The 18,434-nt window shown below is 42.8% G+C and overlaps 1 protein-coding gene across 6 annotated transcripts; it reads right to left on the minus strand.

The window, feature by feature from the left end:
• Nucleotides 1-5,264: 5,264 nt before the first annotated feature.
• On the minus strand, nucleotides 5,265-18,105 carry LOC115114508 (BTB/POZ domain-containing protein KCTD1-like). Of its 6 annotated transcripts, XM_029642803.2 has the most exons (7): nucleotides 17,743-18,104; nucleotides 17,487-17,591; nucleotides 16,696-16,845; nucleotides 11,848-12,026; nucleotides 10,563-10,707; nucleotides 9,678-9,983; nucleotides 5,265-6,692 (listed from the first exon to the last, which is right to left on the minus strand). In XM_029642803.2, the coding sequence occupies exons 3-7, from the start codon at nucleotides 16,723-16,725 to the stop codon at nucleotides 6,528-6,530; spliced, it is 825 nt and encodes a 274-aa protein (XP_029498663.1). In that variant the 5' UTR covers nucleotides 16,726-16,845; nucleotides 17,487-17,591; nucleotides 17,743-18,104; the 3' UTR covers nucleotides 5,265-6,527. The 6 variants fall into 6 exon arrangements, with proteins under 6 accessions (XP_029498663.1, XP_029498661.1, XP_029498664.1 ...); XM_029642801.2 differs by having other exon boundaries at nucleotides 17,487-18,104; XM_029642804.2 differs by lacking the exons at nucleotides 17,487-17,591; nucleotides 17,743-18,104 and adding an exon at nucleotides 16,995-17,458.
• Between the last annotated feature and the right edge of the window lie 329 nt (nucleotides 18,106-18,434).

Here is an 18,434-nt window from a genome sequence, read left to right on the forward strand (position 1 = left end):
TACCCCCATGGCAACACTTCAGGTAGACTTAACATGGATCAGTTGGTCAGGCACTCCACTTGCAATGCCAGGGTTCTGCGTTCGATTCCCACGGGGGACCAGTATGAAAATGTATGCACTTACTACTGTAAATCGCTCTGGATTAGAGCATCTGCTAAATGACTAAATGGTTACTTATGGAGAAAAACTGAATTTGTGATATGAACTTGGGGATATGTGGTGGTATTTCCGTGACACTGGCAATTTCCTTAAACACATAGAACGTAATTACAATTTATTAACGAACCTGAAAATTACTAGAGTTGAAAGCATGAGGTGTGCCTGTTGTGCATAATAGGAGCAATTCACAGTATTACAACAGTCACTCAGAAGAAAGACATACATTTCAATCGGAAAGTATTTAGAATAGTTTTCCCACATTTTGTTACCATACAGATTTACAGCCTTATAAAATGTATTTTTTCCCCCTTCATCAATCTACACGCAATGCCCCATAATGACAAAGCAAAAACAGGTTTTTAGAAATGTTTGCAAACATAACAAAAAATAAAAATACTGAAATATTACATTTACATAAGTATTCAGAACCTTTAGTCAGTACTTTGTTGAAGCACCTTTGGCAGCGATTACAGCCTTGAGTCTTGGGTATGACACTACAAGCTTAGCACACCTGTATTTGGGGAGTTTTCCCATTCTTCTCTGTAGATCCTCTCAAGCTCTGTCAAGTTGGATGGGGAGCGTTGCTGCAGAGCTATTTTCAGGTCTCTCCAGAGGGTTCAAGTCCAGGCTCTGGCTGGGCCACTCAAAGACATTCAGGGACTTGTCCCAAAGCCACTCCTGCGTTATCTTGAATGTGTGCTTAGGATCATTGTCCTGTTGGAAGGTGAACCTTCGCCCCAGTCTGAGGTCCTGAGAACTCTGGAGCAGGTTTTCATCAAGGATCTCTCTGTACTTTGCTCCGTTCATCTTTCCCTCGATCCTGACTAGTCTCCCAGTCCCTGCCGCTGAAAACATCCCCACAGCATGATGCTGCCACCACCATGCTGCACCGTAGGAATGGTGCCAGGTTTCCTCCAGATGTGACATTGGCATTCAGGGAAAAGAGTTCAATCTTGGATTAATCAGACCAGAGAATCTTGTTTCGTCTGAGAGTCTTTAGGTGCCTTTTGGCAAGCTCGAAGCGGGCTTTGATGTGCCTTTTCATGAGGAGTGGCTTCAGTCTGGCCACTATACCAATAAGGAGTGCTGCAGAGATGGTTGTCCTTCTGGAAGGTTCTCCCATCTCCACAGAAGAACTCAAGAGCTCTGTCAGAGTGACCATTGGGTTCTTGGTCATCTCCCTGACCAAGCCCATTCTCCCCCAATTGCTCTTTTTGGCCGGGCGACAAGCTCTAGGAAGAGTCTTGGTGGTTCCAAACTTCTTCCATTTAAGAATGATGGCGGCCACTGTGTCCAATCAATGGAATTTACCACAGGTGGACTCCAATCAAGTTGTAGAAACATCACCGACGATCAATGGAAACAGGATGCACCGAAGCTCAATTAAAGGTCTGAATACTGTAAGAAAAGTTATTTCAGTTTTTTCTAAAAACCTGTTTTTACTTTGTCATTATGGGGTATTGTGTGTAGATTGCTGAGGATTTTATTTTTATACAATCCATTTTAGAATAAGGTTGTTATGTAAACAAAATGTGGAAAAAATCAAGGGGTCTGAATACTTTCCGAATGCACTCTACTCTAGCTACTGTCCCAAATGACACCCTATTATAGTGCACTACTTTTGACCAGAACCCTACGGGCCTGGGTAAAAAGTAGGGAATAAGATGCCATTTAGAACGCAGATATACAAAGAAAAGCATAGAAAAAGGAAAAAGTGGAGATTGTGCCAAGAGGAATGAAGAGAGTATGACAGCACTCTGTGTGGGATTTCACTTTATATTGTGATCCTGGAGAGATATGTGGAAACACAACTGTCAGGACGTGTCTGGAGCTGTCGTTTTTATTCAATATATCTAAAGTAAAGACCAATTTAGCCACCAATCTACCCAAAACAAATCCTTGAGCAGGTATTGCCTCGGAGTCTGAAGCAAAGCATTACCTTTGTAGCTCACACTTCTCACAACACCATGAAGTAAAGCAAAGTCAGTTTATGTGCCACTACAATTTGCATTCCGCCCCAACAGAGCCACGGACAATGCAATCGACATTGCACTGCACACTGCCCTATCCCACCTGGACAAGAGATATAGCCATGTAAGAATGCTGTTTCTTGACTACAGCTCAGTCTTCAACACCATAGTGCCCTCCAAGCTCATCACTGAGCTTAGGGCCCTGGGTCTGAACCCCTCCCATGACTGCATGGCCACACAAGTATCCAACTCAATCATCAGGTTTGCTGATGGCACAACAGTGGCAGGCCTCATTACCAACAATGATGAGACAGCCTACAGGGAGGAGGTGAGGGCCCTGGCGGAGTGGTGCCAGGAAAATAACCTCTCGCTCCATGTCAACAAAATGAAGGAGCTGATCATGGACAACAGGAGACAGCAGAGAGAGTATGTCCCCATCCACATCGACGTGGTCGCAGTAGAGAGGGTCAAAAGCTTCAAGTTCCTCGGCATGCACATCACTGAGGACCGGAAATGGTCCCTCCACACAGACACCGTGGTGAAGAAGGCACAACAGTGGAGGTTAAAGACATTCAGCTTGGCCCATAAGACCCTCACAAACTTCTACAGATGCACCATTGAGAGCATTCTGTCTGTCTGTATCGTCGCCTGGTATGGCAACTGTACCACCTGCAACAGCAGGGCTCTCCAGAGGGTGGTGCGGTCAGCCGAATGCATCACCCGGGGCACACTGCCTGCCCTACATGAAATCTACAGCACCGGGTATCACAGGAAGGCCAAGAAGATCATCAAGTACCTCAGCCACCTGAGTCAGGCCAGTTCATCCCGCTACCATCTAGCAGGTGGAGACTGTACAGGTGGGATAGAGCGTCTGAAAAAACGCTTCTATTTACATTTTTCAAAATATTCTACATGTAAAATTGGTGCACACACAGTGAGCAAATTACATTCAGAGGTGGCAAATGCTATTGGTGTCTGAGTCCTTAGAGACTGCTGCCTTATGTTTTGTACATAGTCATTGAACACTGGTCACTTTAATAATGGTTCCATAATGAATTATTTCTGTTGTTAAAAACAGATAAGATTAGCACTCCTGCAACATTATTTTGTTGAATTTTTTTTTGATCTGAGAAATTAATCTGATTACTCACTTTATATGTCTATGCTGTATTCTTAACATATCTCATCCTATATAACTACTGCTGTACATGCATTTTCCTGCTTAAATATTGCTTAGAAAGCATGAGCTCTTGAGTTGGGAAAATCTTGTGCAATACACCGACACATGTCTTGTATTCAAGATCCTTAATGGCCTGGCTCCCCCTCCACTCAATATTTTTGTTAAACAGAAAACCCAGACATATGGCAGCAGATCCACAAGGTCTGCCATGAGAGGTGACTGTATAGTTCCCCTAAGGAAAAGCACCTTTAGTAAATCTGCATTCTCTGTGAGAGCTTCCCATGTCTGGAATACACTGCCATCAGACACACATAACTGCACCACATATCACACTTTCACAAAATGCTTGAAGACCTGGCTGAAGGTCAATCAGATTTGTGAACATGGTCCCTAGCTGTGTGTTGCCGCTTTCCATGTTGTCTGTTTGTAGCTTGTGAGGTGTGGAAACACTTTGTTGCTTTTATGAATTTTGTCTTGCTGCTTTTTGTTCTATGTTGCTCTGTCTGTATGCTATGTCTTGCTTGTCCTATGTTGCTATGTCTTGCTTGTTCTATGGTGCTATTGTCTATATTGTAATTGTTTTTAATAACCTGCCCAGGGACTGCGGTTGAAAATTAGCCGGCTGGCTAAAACCGGCACTTTTACTGAAACGTTGATTAATGTGCACTGTCCCTGTAAAAATAAAATGAACTAAACTAAACTAAACTAAATCTGAGATATTGGCGTTCAAGCAGGCAGCGATCCGTCCGGAATGAGGTAGCAGCATGATAAAGTCGCCTTCACTACACTGGAAGTTAATAGGAATACGACTTTTAGATCGCGAAAACGTCTAACATACATGTCAGATTTCAATACTGGCCGATGTCATAACTCGGCAGGATGTTCTCTCAAATGAGCCATTGATCATATTTTTGAAATGTATAATTTAACGGAGGGTCTTGCACATTTTCCACCTCTTTAGTCCAGGGTGCATTGCATGGCGTCGTTGCCAGAGATATTAGAGAAAGGATATAGGAATCCAATGAATGAAGGCACATAAAAACGCACCACCCAGCAGACTGTCAACCAATCGTGTTCACGTGGTCATGCGCGTCACGCGGTTGCTAAACTTATCGTCGCGCAATCCCTTCCTCTAAATAAGTGTATGTCGAGAAAAGTGCCTATTTTAATCGAAAGTATACAACGTCACGATTTTAAAGCTATACAATATTACGATTCTAAAGCTATACCATATTACAGATAGCAAGTTAATCTCACATGTCGGAAAATATTTGTGATGTTGAACTTCTTATTGACGAAATGTGTGCTCATTTTGGGTATTTTAGCTAGCGCCCAATAGACTCCCGTTCACTCCTGGGAGGAGATCCCTCCTTGTCCTAGAATCGTCCAGAATGCACCATTGACGTAGCATGGGCAGCGTTTCCCCATCTCCTCAAAAGTATATCTGCCATTGCAAATGTCAGACTCCAGTCTGTTAATCACGTCGATCTGCAGGTTGAACATGGTGAGATTGTAGACACATAAATGTATAGTTTGTTTAGGCAATTTTACAGCTAACTAGCTACTTTACATGCTGATATGGTCTTTGGTATTATTGTGTTAAACTACGTTTGCTAGCTACCTCGCTAGCCAGCCTTTCGAGCCCATTGACAGAGCATTGCATTGTGGATTATTTAGTTGACTTGAGCTGCAACAGAATTCTAAAATTATTTTCCATGTAGCTACCAACCTTAAAACACATTAAAAAAAAAATGTGTGTCATTCAACACTATATTAAAGGGATATCCTTTAAAGGTGTGTGAAATTGATGAAATGCAAAAGCAACAATCGATTTTTGTGGGCCTGCTTGTGTTGAACATACAACAAGAACCAACACCTGTTCCATGATATCATGTACAATGATAAACACTCTACTCCGTTAGCACCATAACAACACACAATGGATCAGCCACCAGTACAACTTCAGTTGAAGATTTATTTCACATTTTAGTACTACATTCCTCTTTACTCAAATCTAGGGAGCGTAGGTAGATCACGTTAGAAATAGTTTACGATAATCAAACTTCACATCAATGTCCTAAGAATAAATCTTAGATTTGGGTCTTCTACTATTAGCCTGATCTGTTCAGTCATTTATGAGGCAACATTATGCCGGTTAAAAAGGTGTCCATTTCAATGTATAAAAACAAAACATACAATGGCAAATATCATTTACAGTTGGTCACTCAATAGGAACTTGAGGCTCCTCTGAATTTAGTCACCTCTGTTCTCTAGGTTTTTAGTACCCAAAATAGAGGCAATGCAGGGACATTTATAATAATTTACTTAATTTTCATTTAGTGAGTATAGAATGGTCTATGACATAAAATATTGATTATACTAATGTGAACTATATTTCATATTATAAAATCCAATAAGGTAACTTTGATTAAAGTAAAAACACTTCATTTGTATTATTACGATACTTAACATCCTGTGTGAATAAGAGTGTGGATAATGTTTCATTCAGTTCTGTTAAAAATAATGGTGTTTATGCTAACCAAGATCTTCTCACACCATGATGTATAGCACTGTTTGTCTGCCGCTAGCAACACAGTGAACGTTCTTATAGTATGGGAGAACAATTCGACTTAAATATGCCAATGGGTAAATAAAAACTGCAAATCACTAGTGAATGGCCGTGCACTACATGTGCAATCAAACCATTTACATGTATGGTCTTAATCATGGAAATCATATCTAACCTAATGTAGGTTCAAAGTTTTAAAACAAACTTTATTTGGGGACCCTGGGAAAGTGTTAATCCTTTTTTATATATTTTGATGGGGGCGGGGCATGAACAATCACAAATATCCTTGAGATAACTTATCAAAATGTTCTGTATCTTCTTATGGCAAAAAAAACTAATGTCACGCCTTGGTCACTCTTTCGCTGTGGTTCTTCAAGTAAAAAAAAAGTTTAATGACAAACAAAACAATAAAGCGACATTCACGTGCTAGTCGGAGCTAGGAAACTCAGACATTTCCGACATGCAAAGTGGTTGTAATTATACACGTGCCATGTTAAACCAGTTAGCAAGTAGTACATTTCAGAGTTTCCTAGTACAAATTAGCACATGAGCGCAGCATTATACCCAGAATCCACAGAGCTCTGCTGCGTCCCGTCTAGTGCTTGGCTGCCAATGAAAAAAAGTATAGCACCCCAGGTGTCTGGGAGGTCTAGTCCAGCTGCTCCTGTTTTATACGGTTTGAGTTAGGCCCTCCTCGCTGGCCTGCCCTCCTCAGTTCCCTCCTCAGGACGTACTCGCTGAACTGGGATGAGTCCACGCCCCCACCGCAGGATCCGGCGATCTCAAAGCCACGCTGCTGCAGACGCTCCAAGACCTGGTGGACACAAGGAGAGAAGGGGTGTTGAGGTAACATGATAGCTAACACGGTTTAGATATTACACAGAGAGAAACATTTAGCTGTCCTGAAGAGAAATGAGAAACAAGTGTTTTCCTGTCACACAGAGAACCAATGCTCTGAATATCATGTTAGAGCAGGTAGTATTAAGTAGTTATAAAACAAACTCATTGACAACATGTGCCCAAGTCTAGCACAAGAGAAAGGGAGTGGCATTAGAGATGGTAGAACCGAGAGCAACAGATAATATAGAAAAATAATGACAAGATAAATGAAGGGATATACATTACCATTCAAAAGTTTGGGGTCACTTAGAAATGTCCTTGTTTTTGAAAGGAAAGCATGTTTTTTGGGGGTCCATTAAAATAACATCAAATTGATAGAAATACAGTGGAGACATTTAATGTTGTAAATGACTATTGTAGCTGGACACAGCAGATTTTAATGGAATATCTAAACTCAGCAAAAAAATAAAACGCCCCTTTTTCAGGACCCTGTCGGTCTTTAAAAGATAATTCGTAAAAATCCAAATACCTTCACAGATCTTCATTGTAAAGTGTTTAAAAACTGTTTCCCATGCTTGTTCAATAAAGCATAAACAATTAATGACTGTTCCACAGGTGCATGTTCATTAAGACACTTACAGATGGTAGGCAATTTAGGTCACAGTTATGAAAACTTAGAACACTGAAGAGGCCTTTCAACTGACTCTGAAAAACACCAAAAGAAAGATGCCCAGGGTCCCTGCCCATCTGTGTGAACGTGCCTGAGGCATGCTGCAAGGAGGCATGAGGACTGCAGATGTGGCCAGGGCAATAAATTGTAATGTCCGTACTGTGAGACGCCTAAGACAGCGCTACAGGGAGACAGGACGGACAGCTGATCGTCCTCGCAGTGGCAGACCATGTGTAACACCTCCACAGGATCGGTACATCCGAACATCACACCTGCGGGACAGGTACAGAATGGCAACAACAACTGCCCGACTTACACCAGGAATGCACAATCCTTCCATCAGTGCTCAGACTGTCCGCAATAGGCTGAGAGAGGCTGGACTGAGGGCTTGTAGGCCTGTTGTCAGGCAGGTCCTCACCAGTCAGACATCACCGGCAATGTTGTCACCTATGGCACAAAACCACCATCAGCTGGACCAGACAGGACTGGCAAAAAGTGCCCTTTACTGATGAGTCACGGTTTTGTCTCACCAGAGGTGATGGTCGGATTCGCGTTCATCATTGAAGGAATGAGCGTTACACCGAGGCCTGTACTCTGGAGCAGGATCGGTTTGGAGGTGGAGGGTCCATCATGTTCTGGGGTGGTGTGTCACAGCATCAGACTGCCTGCAATGACGACAAGCTCAATCTCAACGCTATGCGTTACAGGGAAGACATCCTCCTCACTCATGTGGCACCCTTCCTGCAGGCTCATGACCCTCCAGCATGACAATGTCACCAGCCATACTGCTCGTCCTGTGCGCAATTTCCTGCAAGATAGGAATGTCAGTGTTCTGCCATGGCCAGCGAAGAGCCCGGATCTCAATCACATTGAGCACGTCTGGGACCTGTTGAATCAGAGGGTGAGGGCTAGGCCATTCCCACAGAAATGTCCGGGAACTTGCAGGTGCCTTGGTGGAAGAGTGGGGTAACATCTCACAGCAAGAACTGGCAAATCTGGTGCAGTCCATGAGGAGGAGATGCACTGCAGTACTTAATGCAGCTGGTGGCCACACCATACTGAATGTTACTTTTGATTTTGACTCCCCCTGTGTTCTGGGACACATTAAATTTCTGTTCGTCACATGTCTGTGGAACTTGTTCAGTTTATGTCTCAGATTTTGAATATTATGGACGTACAAATATTTACATATGTTAAGTTTGCTGAAAATAAACGCAGTTGCCAGTGAGAGGATGCTTTTTTGTTGTTGCAGAGTTTACATAGGCGTACAGGGGCTCATTATCAGCAACCATCACTCATTCCAATGACACGTTTTGTTAGCTAATCCAAGTTTATCATTTTAAAAAGGCTAATTGATCATTAGAAAACCCATCTGCAATTATGTTAGCACAGCTGAAAACTGTTGTTCTGATTAAAGTAGCAGTAAAACCTGCCTTTAGACTAGTTGAGTATCTGGAGCATCAGCATTTGTGGGTTCGATTACAGGCTCAAAACAGCCAGAAACAAAGACCTTTCTTCTGAAACTCAGTCTATTCTTCTTCTGAGAAAGGAAGGCTATTCCATGTGAGAAAGTGCCAAGAAACTGAAGATCTGTGCGTCTCTGTGCGGGTGTGCATCTGCTTGTGCGCGCGTGCATAGATTTGTCCCTGATCCTGCAGGCTTGCAGACATCTACAGACATGTCCGGAGGGCAGCAGGATCACATTCCATCAAAGAGGCCCCAGGGAGCAGTAGGGCTTTTCTTTCTCTCGGTGCCACTTGGTTCAGTGTGGGCTGCTCAGCACGCCCTTCTCTCCCTCTGCCCCAGGCCAGAGCCCCGCCAGAACTACAAAGCCCCCCCACCCTGCCTCCATTAGGCCCAGATACAGCACCCACCGCCAGCGTGCTTTAATAACCAAACAGAATTATGGGCCCTGCCTCAGGAAAACCTGCCAGGGAGCTGAATGGAGCTCTCTCTCCCCTCTGTCTATCCCTCTCTGTCTTGGTCCCTCTCTCCACGGCATCCACTTGAGTGGTTTGTGTATGAGAGAGAAAAAAGCTTCCTGCAATATACAGTAAGGATGAGGAAACGTTATCCTACATATTTAATGTCTCTGTGCTTTCATTTATTGATGCATCTCTGACTGAGACAATGGTTTCATCATAACTGATGAACATTTGTATCTAGCCTACTATACAACATCCATATTGGGTGAACATGGAGTCTCCTTATCAAATCAAAAGTTTATTTGTGCGCCGAATACAACAGGTAGTGGCCATGCCACGCGTGTCTGGTGTCTTCGGCCCTCACCTGGACGGAGTTGAGGTGGCAGTATCCATTGAGTGGGAAGCGGATTACATGTGTGGAGTCGTGGTTCCAGCCTGCGTTGACAGAGTTGCACATGACGTCGCCAATCTCTGGGAACACGTCCTCGATGAGGGCTTTGTCTCCGCTCAGCGTGATCCTCTCTCCCAGGTCGGGTGCCACGCGTACCACCAGGCACTCGCAAGGGCGTGACACCCGGGCCAGGTCGCGGTCCTGGCGCCATCGCTCCAGCTCGGCCAGCATGGGCTGCAGCTGGAAGTACCGGGCCTCCTCGTACAACAGGCTGTAGTCCTGCAGGGGGTAGGCAGCACAGAGGAGATGGGTCAGTGAGGATAGGACAATTCAAGCTGAGGCAAAGGATGTCTCAATATTGTATTATGGCTTTCAATTTGGCCTTGGTCTGAACTTGGGATAGTCTTTAGTCTTTGCTTATTTTAGCTGTTATCCTTTCCCCCTGATTGAGTCACTGTGTGGACAGTCCATCAGATAATGTGATTTGTTTTCTCTGGGGGCAAGTTTGTAATTAAGGGCTAAATGACGCAAAAAGCTAGCAAACAGAATACAAATGCGTCACAGTGAGGATGAGTGATTCTTCTGGACACTCAGTACAGAACATACTACTGCAAAACTAAGGTCTCTAACACCTGATGTTTTAAGATGACTTTATCTAGAAACACAGGTATACATTTATTTGTATTTTTAAATACTTTCAGAACTTGTAAACTCCACACAGTATGTAAACTGTCAGCACCAATCCTAGGGAAAACAAGTACTGAGGGTTGCCCATGACTAAGGTGTTCACTTTGTTCCCCTGAACGTTTGGGGACTAGTGATGGCTTGCTGATTGATTGCAGTGGAAGGGACACTCACTTTGAAGTCATCTGGGATGAGGAGCTTCGAGATCCTGAGGAAGTTGAGGATGTAGCGGAACATGTGTCCATCCCTGTCTATGAAGTAGTGCTGCTTCAGACTGTCCAACACTATGGGCTCTGTGCCATCGAAGAGACGTCCGATTCTAGAGGGAGAGAAAGAAAAGCCAGAGACAGTTATTTGTTTTCTGTCAATATAGCATTTGTTATAGGGCCAAACAAACTACGGCTAATGTTGAGTTGAGCTATACATTTTGAATTGACAGTACACCAGGTGTGGTTTTGAGCATAGAGAAATATCACCTAATATGGCTACAGGACAGTGACTCATGTTCAGATTCTATGACTCACTGGATGTGGGTGAGCTCAGGAGTGTTTGATTTCTTTCACACCTTTGTTGAGTGATGCACACATTACTCTGCTCCATGCAGAGAAAGAGAGTGGGAGAGATATAGGGAGGGGAGGGAGAAAAACAGTGAGAGTGCACACGGAAGAAACAGACAGAAAGAGAAGAAGAGGGACAGACAGAATGAGGGAAATAGAATGGGAAAAATAAATAAATATAGAAATGAAGCGGCATGGATGAGATGAGAGCTATGCTGTGGTCTGATGGAGGGGTCAGGGCCAGCTGGTAGAGAGGTGCCCGAGGCAGAATGGCGCCCTAGGGGCCCGGCCTGAGGCTGCAGTGGCCCTCCTGCCTCCAGATGGCCCTGTGCCCTTTGGCCCTTTACTGCTGCTGGGACATCTGTCAGAATAACTGAGATGCTTTTGTCTGCAGTTTGGACTTTTGAGCCCTGCAAATGTTTACTGCTCAAAATAACTCTGGGGCTGTCTTGAAAAAAAGTGGCCATTTTGTATTTGGTATTGCGTGGAAATATTATGATGATGCATAGTAATCAGGGTATTGTAGAATAGCCTTAATAATCATATGAGTTTGAATGTGAAAAAGTGTAATATCAAGCCCTGTGTTCAAATCCAATCTTTCCCACCTCATTCATCCATTTGAGTGCTGAATCATTGTGATTGGGTAAACTGACTTCTGAGCTGTCAAATGATGACATTATGCAGTCAGAGAGCTAATCCAGATAAACACGGCTGACATAATGGGCTAGGCTCATCATCTCACTTTCAACCTCTGAATTATCCCAAACCCCCTCTAGAGCCACATACAAAGGTCATATATGATAACACTTGCGTTTTGCACCTATAGGTACCAAAACAAAGACATGCATTTAGTAATTTGCAATTGAGAAACTGCATTAATAGGAGTGGTCACATGCGCTTACCTGGACTCTGGGTACTTGGTTAACGTGGCCAGACTGCTGGTGTACATGTGTCCGCCCACGTCAATGTGCACAGGGGCATTGGACTTGGTGAGCTGGGCAGCCGTCGGGATGCCCTGGTTACTCAAGGGGGATGCTGGTGATCTGCTGATCATGGGCCTGGACATGCTGGAACGGTTATCCTAGCACAAATGAATGATTATCAACAAATGACTATCAATATGGTGGACAGCACAGACTGAGAAGTCAAGCCATGAAAATTCTGTTTATTATATGTATGTTCCATTGGTAAATGTGCACCAGTTAACAACATTGCAGGACTCTGATTGGCCAGACAATACTCTCATCTTTCTGAAAAAATGGTTAAATAGTTGGCTGAGGTCCAACTTTTCAGTTCTGTCAGGACTAAGAGAATAGAGGTATCTGAGTTACACTAGTATAGTATTTCCTGACCTTGACTTGATTGTTACCAACCCCCCCCCCCCATATCTGTTGGGCATAATCATCTCCCCAAAGCCAAATTCATTTGGAACAGCAATTTCACACACACACACTAAAAGAGCAATAGTCGGTCTAGATTTGAATAATGTAATAAGATTTAGAAGAAACGTTCCCTGCTAACCTAAAAACACAATTAGCTGGCAATATCTCTAATGGCACATAACAAATTGAGTTTCTCAACCACAAGTTCAAGACCCTCCTCTGAGCCAATAAGAAAAGAAAACAAGTCCCTCTACACAATATAAAAAACAATGTCATTGGATGGAGAAATGTAATGTTATAATTTTTTTATTAAGTAGTAATTACACATTTTTTTCTAAATAGAAAAAAAAATCTGGTTTAAATGTAAAATTATATTTGCTCTGCTGAATCTATTTTAATCAATGTGGGAAATATATACAAGACAATTTGGCATTGATGATATTCACATCAAATAAATATCCAACAACTTCCACTATTGGTGGGTAGGCACTAGGAAGTAGACATCAAATAAAGCACCTACAATGAAGTGCAACCATGCCACGTCGCAGGTAATTTGACCATAGTTTGCTGAAACGAATTGGACTAAATCTCCGTTAGCCTACCTGCGCTGACAAAACTGTGGCTGGTGAGGAAGACACAGAATGATCATTCTGCTTCAGTGATGCTGCAGGTAAGGGGTCGCCTCTTGAGTACATGAACGGAGCGTCCCCGCATTCCGCCGTTCGCATTGAGATTCGTTTCAGGGACGCGTGTACTACGGACTCATCCAAAGAACTGATTGGACGCGGGCGCTTTCTCGTTTTCTGATGCGTTAAATCCATGATATCCGTTGCGTCCATTATCAAACCTGGTGCACGAAAAACAGTCTTCAAGTTGGAAATGCTGTCTGTTTCCACCTACAGACTCCGGAGATGCGTCAATGGGTGTCAGCAGTACACACAAGAGCGATGCTGTGGCAGTCACTGCCGCTTTTGCAATGGTGTATGGATAAGTCAAAGCCCCGGACAACATTAGCATTCTAGTGCCTCGGGGTTTCTTAAGGTTGTCGCTGTTTTAAAAGCAGGTATTGTCGCATTTACTGCATGTCTGCTAAAAAGTGTAGCATATCATATATATATATATGACTCCAGATTCAACATAGGACCTCCCCAAAACCACGACGCATACCTGGATTTGCGCTGTCGCCTTTGCCCTTTCTATTCCTCACCCTCCATTTCCTCCAGTCATCATTTGTTCCAGCTGCCTCTCAAGCACTAACAAAGGCTGAACATTACTTTTCCATCTAACCTGAAATCAGAACATAAACCTTCTCCAGAAGTCTGGCAACAAGTCCTTGGTGAAAATACAAAGCTCACAGTAACACTAACAGTGCAGAATATTCAGTGACTAACCAAATGACATCAAAACACAGCAGATACCAGTTTTGTTCAAGACAGATATATAGATTTATAAATGGGCACATACACTAGCCCCAGGGTGTTTTGGCGACCCTGGATGAACGCTTGACCTTTCCACAGACCCTTTTAGTCTGTTGCACACCATCTAAAGACCGGTTTACTCACATAGTATTCTCCTAGAACAAGGAGTCATATTCAGGAGGGCTGTTAAGATTGTGGTGGAGATTAAGAGCAAATTAAAACAGTGACCCTCCCACCCATTTTACATAAACTAGCAGGATCCCGGTGTGTCACTGTTGTGGATACATTTCTACTTTGTTTCACAATGGCATGTCTGTGATGGGCTTTTCTTTAGTTTCATCTCATTAATACTTATGTGCAGGTGCCCTTCTGGCAAGTAGTCAGGTACCTACCATTCTCACACAGCCCAGAAAACAGCTCCCCGTATAAAGCATTATGGTTTTGGTATATACCAGAAAAATACAGACTTCAAAGTCACTTCTAGACCTAATCTAAATGGCCAATCAGAGAGACACAGGCAATGACAATTTCACTTTCAAAAAGAGGTATAAAACATGCCCAAAGATTAACAGATCATATGATACCTTTGAATTCACAACATCAGACCTCTTATTGTAGTGTACATCAAACAGAATCTCAAAAACCAACATCGCATGTTAGATTCATGTTGGAAGTACTGGTGTTTACTACTACACTCTCCTGGGTTAGTTTCCCCAAAACATTCAGGAAATCCAATCCACTCATTTTAAATCAGTTGGAATAAATTAATTAAAAACAACCACAACTGGCATTAAAACATCCATGTTTTTACTTCTCAGTTTTGGCAGTTTGGGTGTCACACCTAGATACCCAATTAGCAATTAAGCCTGCCTTTGAGTGCAGGCCTCCACTGTGGTGTGTGATCCTGCCCTGATTTGCATGCAGTTCATTTGTGCACGAGCTGATAAGCGCAGGCAGCCAGCCGCCATGCATAGTTTTAAAATTCAACTCCAGAATCCCTCTCGCAGAAGGCAGAGGGGCCCGCAGGGTGAACAAAGAGGAAGAAATCACACGGCCGCTCTTCAAAAGGGGGACCTGTGTAAGGCAGCCAGCAAAGTGCGTGGGATCACACTCAGAATGCAGGTAATTTGTTCCCCGACTAATTTGTGGGAGATGGTGTGTGTGGAGAAAGTAAGTCCTGTAAACCAGCTCACTGGAATTGGCTTTCCTCAAAGCCTTGTCATCATGAAAGTGGATGGAGTGGAGAATCTGCTAAGAATCATGAAAGTGTGTGTGTGTGTGTGAACATGCCATGGAGCGAGGGAGATAGAACGGAGTACTTGTAGCACAACCACTTCATCCCAACTCAAATTAAAACCATGTCCTGTGGATTATTTTTCAGGTTGACTACTCCTACCTTCAAACAGTCAGAGCACCCTTCAACCCATACAGTACAAATCTAAAACTCATGTCTACCGTGGCATGGGCCACCAGTAGGATTATGCATAGCTATAACCCAGAATACTGAGGTGGTAAGATCACCAGTAGAACCTGACAAGCAACACAATGCAAAGCACCGCAATAACACGGATCCCATGATGGCACAATGCTATGTGTGGCCTGACACACTACACTCATTCCCTTCATCCCTTTCAGAACTGCTGCAGTCAGTCTTCCCACCTGTTGCCATTTTGAATAATCTAGGCCGACCACATAGCTATGTGTATACAAAACACATGCTCTACCCTTTGTCAGTGGTTCAATGTTCCCTTGCTACACAAGTTCCTACATTTATAATGCAAGAACACGCTAAACAAATTTAGAATTGCTGTCGCAAGTGACTTCCTTGTTTATCCTAGACTGGTGTTATTGTGCTGACCGCATCCACACCCCATGTTCAAACACATCTGTAGTTGGCACAATGGAGCAACGCTTTTGTTGTTGGACTGCACTCCGTTTTGGTGTTCAGATTTCAACAAATACTTTACATGGTGTGTGTGTGGAAGAAACATTGTTAACGATGTAATAAGGCTAAATGCACAAGAAGGAATTACCGTAGGATCTTTCACCTCTCATCAAGTCCGAAAAATGTTAAACATGTAATAATCCAATAAGGGGTGTAGCATCAGCCCTTTAAGAAGCCCTTCATTTCCCATAGTGCAACTGTACCTTGTAATTTGGAACACTTTATGCACTTGGTGTAAATGGCGTGATTGGAAATGCCAAGTCACAGGTAGTCACTAGTCAAGTGTTTACAGGATGGCAGTTGTGTCCACTTTTTGCCTATGGCAATTTAAAAAAATTTTTTTTAAAGATGCCATTGTACATTTGGAGCTCCTCTCCGGTGTGACAAGAAGTGGAGCACATTACTCAAGTAGTAACTGAATGGAAATGTATTTAATTTACTATAAGAGGAAAAATGCTGCTAACATGACTTATTGATATAGTTCTAATTGGGGATCCAAATCATAACCATATCTGTTTACTTCTAAATTCTGTAAATAAGTGGACACTATAAAATGCAATGTGAGACATGGTGCCCTTTTAAGCACAGATGTCAATGTTGCTCGTCATAACAGCGCCCTCCAGTGAACGCTCCTACAGCCACGCATTTTACTCAAAAGTAAGGAATAGGAACTGTTCCAACATCTGCGCGCGTTTTACTTTATGACATTAAAAGGTTGAGAATATTATTTTGTTACGTAATCACATGCATTGCACCAGTGTGTCTTGGTTAGAATGAGATAATTACATAGCGGGTGTCATAAAGGAGCACATAAACATCGCTGTAAACTTGTAGGATAGCCGTAAAAATCTGTTACCAGCAGCCTGTATAGTTGGATTTAGATTGGCAAATTGCAAGTAGAGGTTCAAAGTTGCATTAGTGTATTCATTGTGTCCATAGAATACTAGCAGGCTAATTTATTACAAAACCATGTAAAATATGAATTTGTACACTGATAATACTAACCATATATATCATGTTTTGTCTCCATAACATCACAGCTACAAAGATGCAAACATAGATCCAGACTTCCGCCCGGGAGTTTAATTATTTGCAGTGGCGCGTCTGTACCGTGGAATTCCCTGCGCACGGGTATAGGTCAGCCCCGCAAGAGATCTATATGGGAAGCAAAAGGAAAATACTGTAGCCTACATTTTGTCTTGGCTTACATAGATAGTGTTCTCGTTACAAAATGATGGTGAATACAATGAGATTATTCACAGAATCTGCATTGACGTGTGTTGAATAGGTACGTCCTGTCTTACAAAATAAGAAATCCCCTCCGGCAAAATTACTCCACAATGGCGTCTTTCATTAGCCAGATCTGGGGCACTCAGGAAATGAAACTGGTTTAGGACAAACGAATATAGGAAAAGCATGTATCGAAATGCTGAACTCGGTTCGTAATAAGAGTGTGACAAGTAGTCCGACGGGGAAAACGGAGACGATAATGTGTTTGGGGCTGAAGTAGGCGAATGCGCCAGGAGCGAATTCACACGGGCGGATAGCTACGGTGTTTGCTCAACGAAGGTCGTACAATTCGGTGAAAATACAAATAAGCATTTGAAGCCAGTCGTCGGCACTTTAACAAACATACAGTTGTTAAACACCGAACAATATCCAGGAAGTGGTTAAATATTTTTTTGTTAGAACTATGGTGCTCATCGCCTGGCACATGCGTAAAAGCGACTGCGCCTTGAATGTCCCAGTCAAACCAGCCTCGGATATATTAGCAAACCAAATAATTCTCTGCTTACCTGAAACATGGATGGGCATAAAGTATCTTTTTGAGAACCCTTTCCCTCCGATTTGGCCTGCGAGCTGCTTCCCTTCCTACACCGCTGAGAAATGCAATAGCTTGGCTAAGGTAGACAGAACAAAATACAGAGAGTACTTGCTCCAGGGCTCCGAAACCCCTCAAGGCAAAGATCAGGATACAATTAGCTCATGTCTCTACCCCAGTCTAAACCAATCTCCACAATAAAACTCCGAGCTAAAGAGCAGATCACTTACAGCACTGCGTCGGCCTTTCTGGAAATTACATTTTATATTTCTTCATAAAATCGTATAAAGATATCTTGCTATTTTTTCGGCATACAACATCCTCGCCCATTGCCTTCCTCTCGCACAGAAAAGCAGATTTTAATCGTTATGATTAGTTTTGATGTAACATTCCCGCGGGCGATTTCTGCAAATGGATGAAGTGTTTCTTTGCCAGGGAGGAAAAGCAGCAGCAGATGATAATTATATAGATTGTTGGTTGAGTCTTTTTTCTTTTTTTTTTCTTCCAAACGTGTCGTCTAAGATATGGAGCTCAAACATAAATGGACACAGCATGTGCATCACACAACTAGTTGATTACAATCAACTTTTTTAAATCGATGGATTCTAATGGGAAATCGACACTTCCTTTTATTATTATTTCTTTGGCCAACCTCCCAAATGACGTAGTTATATAAATAAGCACTTGCAGCCTGCTTTGCCCCAATCAAGTATGAATCAACGCCTGGGGCTGATGCACGAGCTCATTTCAAACGTTCAACCATGCATAATTTCAGGACGATCGAGGCTCTTAAGCTTTTAGTATCAAACTGCGGGATATTGACAGCAAAGGGCATTGTGCCATCTAAGGGAAGTTCTTGCTTTCATTGATTTATATATATAATGTAGAACATGACATTTTTACATTACCTGGATGCACAATA

This window comes from Oncorhynchus nerka, linkage group LG9b (genome assembly GCF_034236695.1).
Source record: "Oncorhynchus nerka isolate Pitt River linkage group LG9b, Oner_Uvic_2.0, whole genome shotgun sequence".
NCBI lineage: Eukaryota > Metazoa > Chordata > Actinopteri > Salmoniformes > Salmonidae > Oncorhynchus > Oncorhynchus nerka.

Coding starts and splice junctions, on each gene's coding strand:
- LOC115114508 (XM_029642800.2), bottom strand. CDS start 13,166: ATGGACGCAACGGATATCATGGATTTAACGCATCAGAAAACGAGAAAG. Junction 10,708..11,847: donor ACCAAGTACCCAGAGTCCAG/GTAAGCGCATGT, acceptor CTCTCCCTCTAG/AATCGGACGTCTCTTCGATG. Junction 6,693..9,677: donor GCCACCTCAACTCCGTCCAG/GTGAGGGCCGAA, acceptor TGTGTCCACCAG/GTCTTGGAGCGTCTGCAGCA.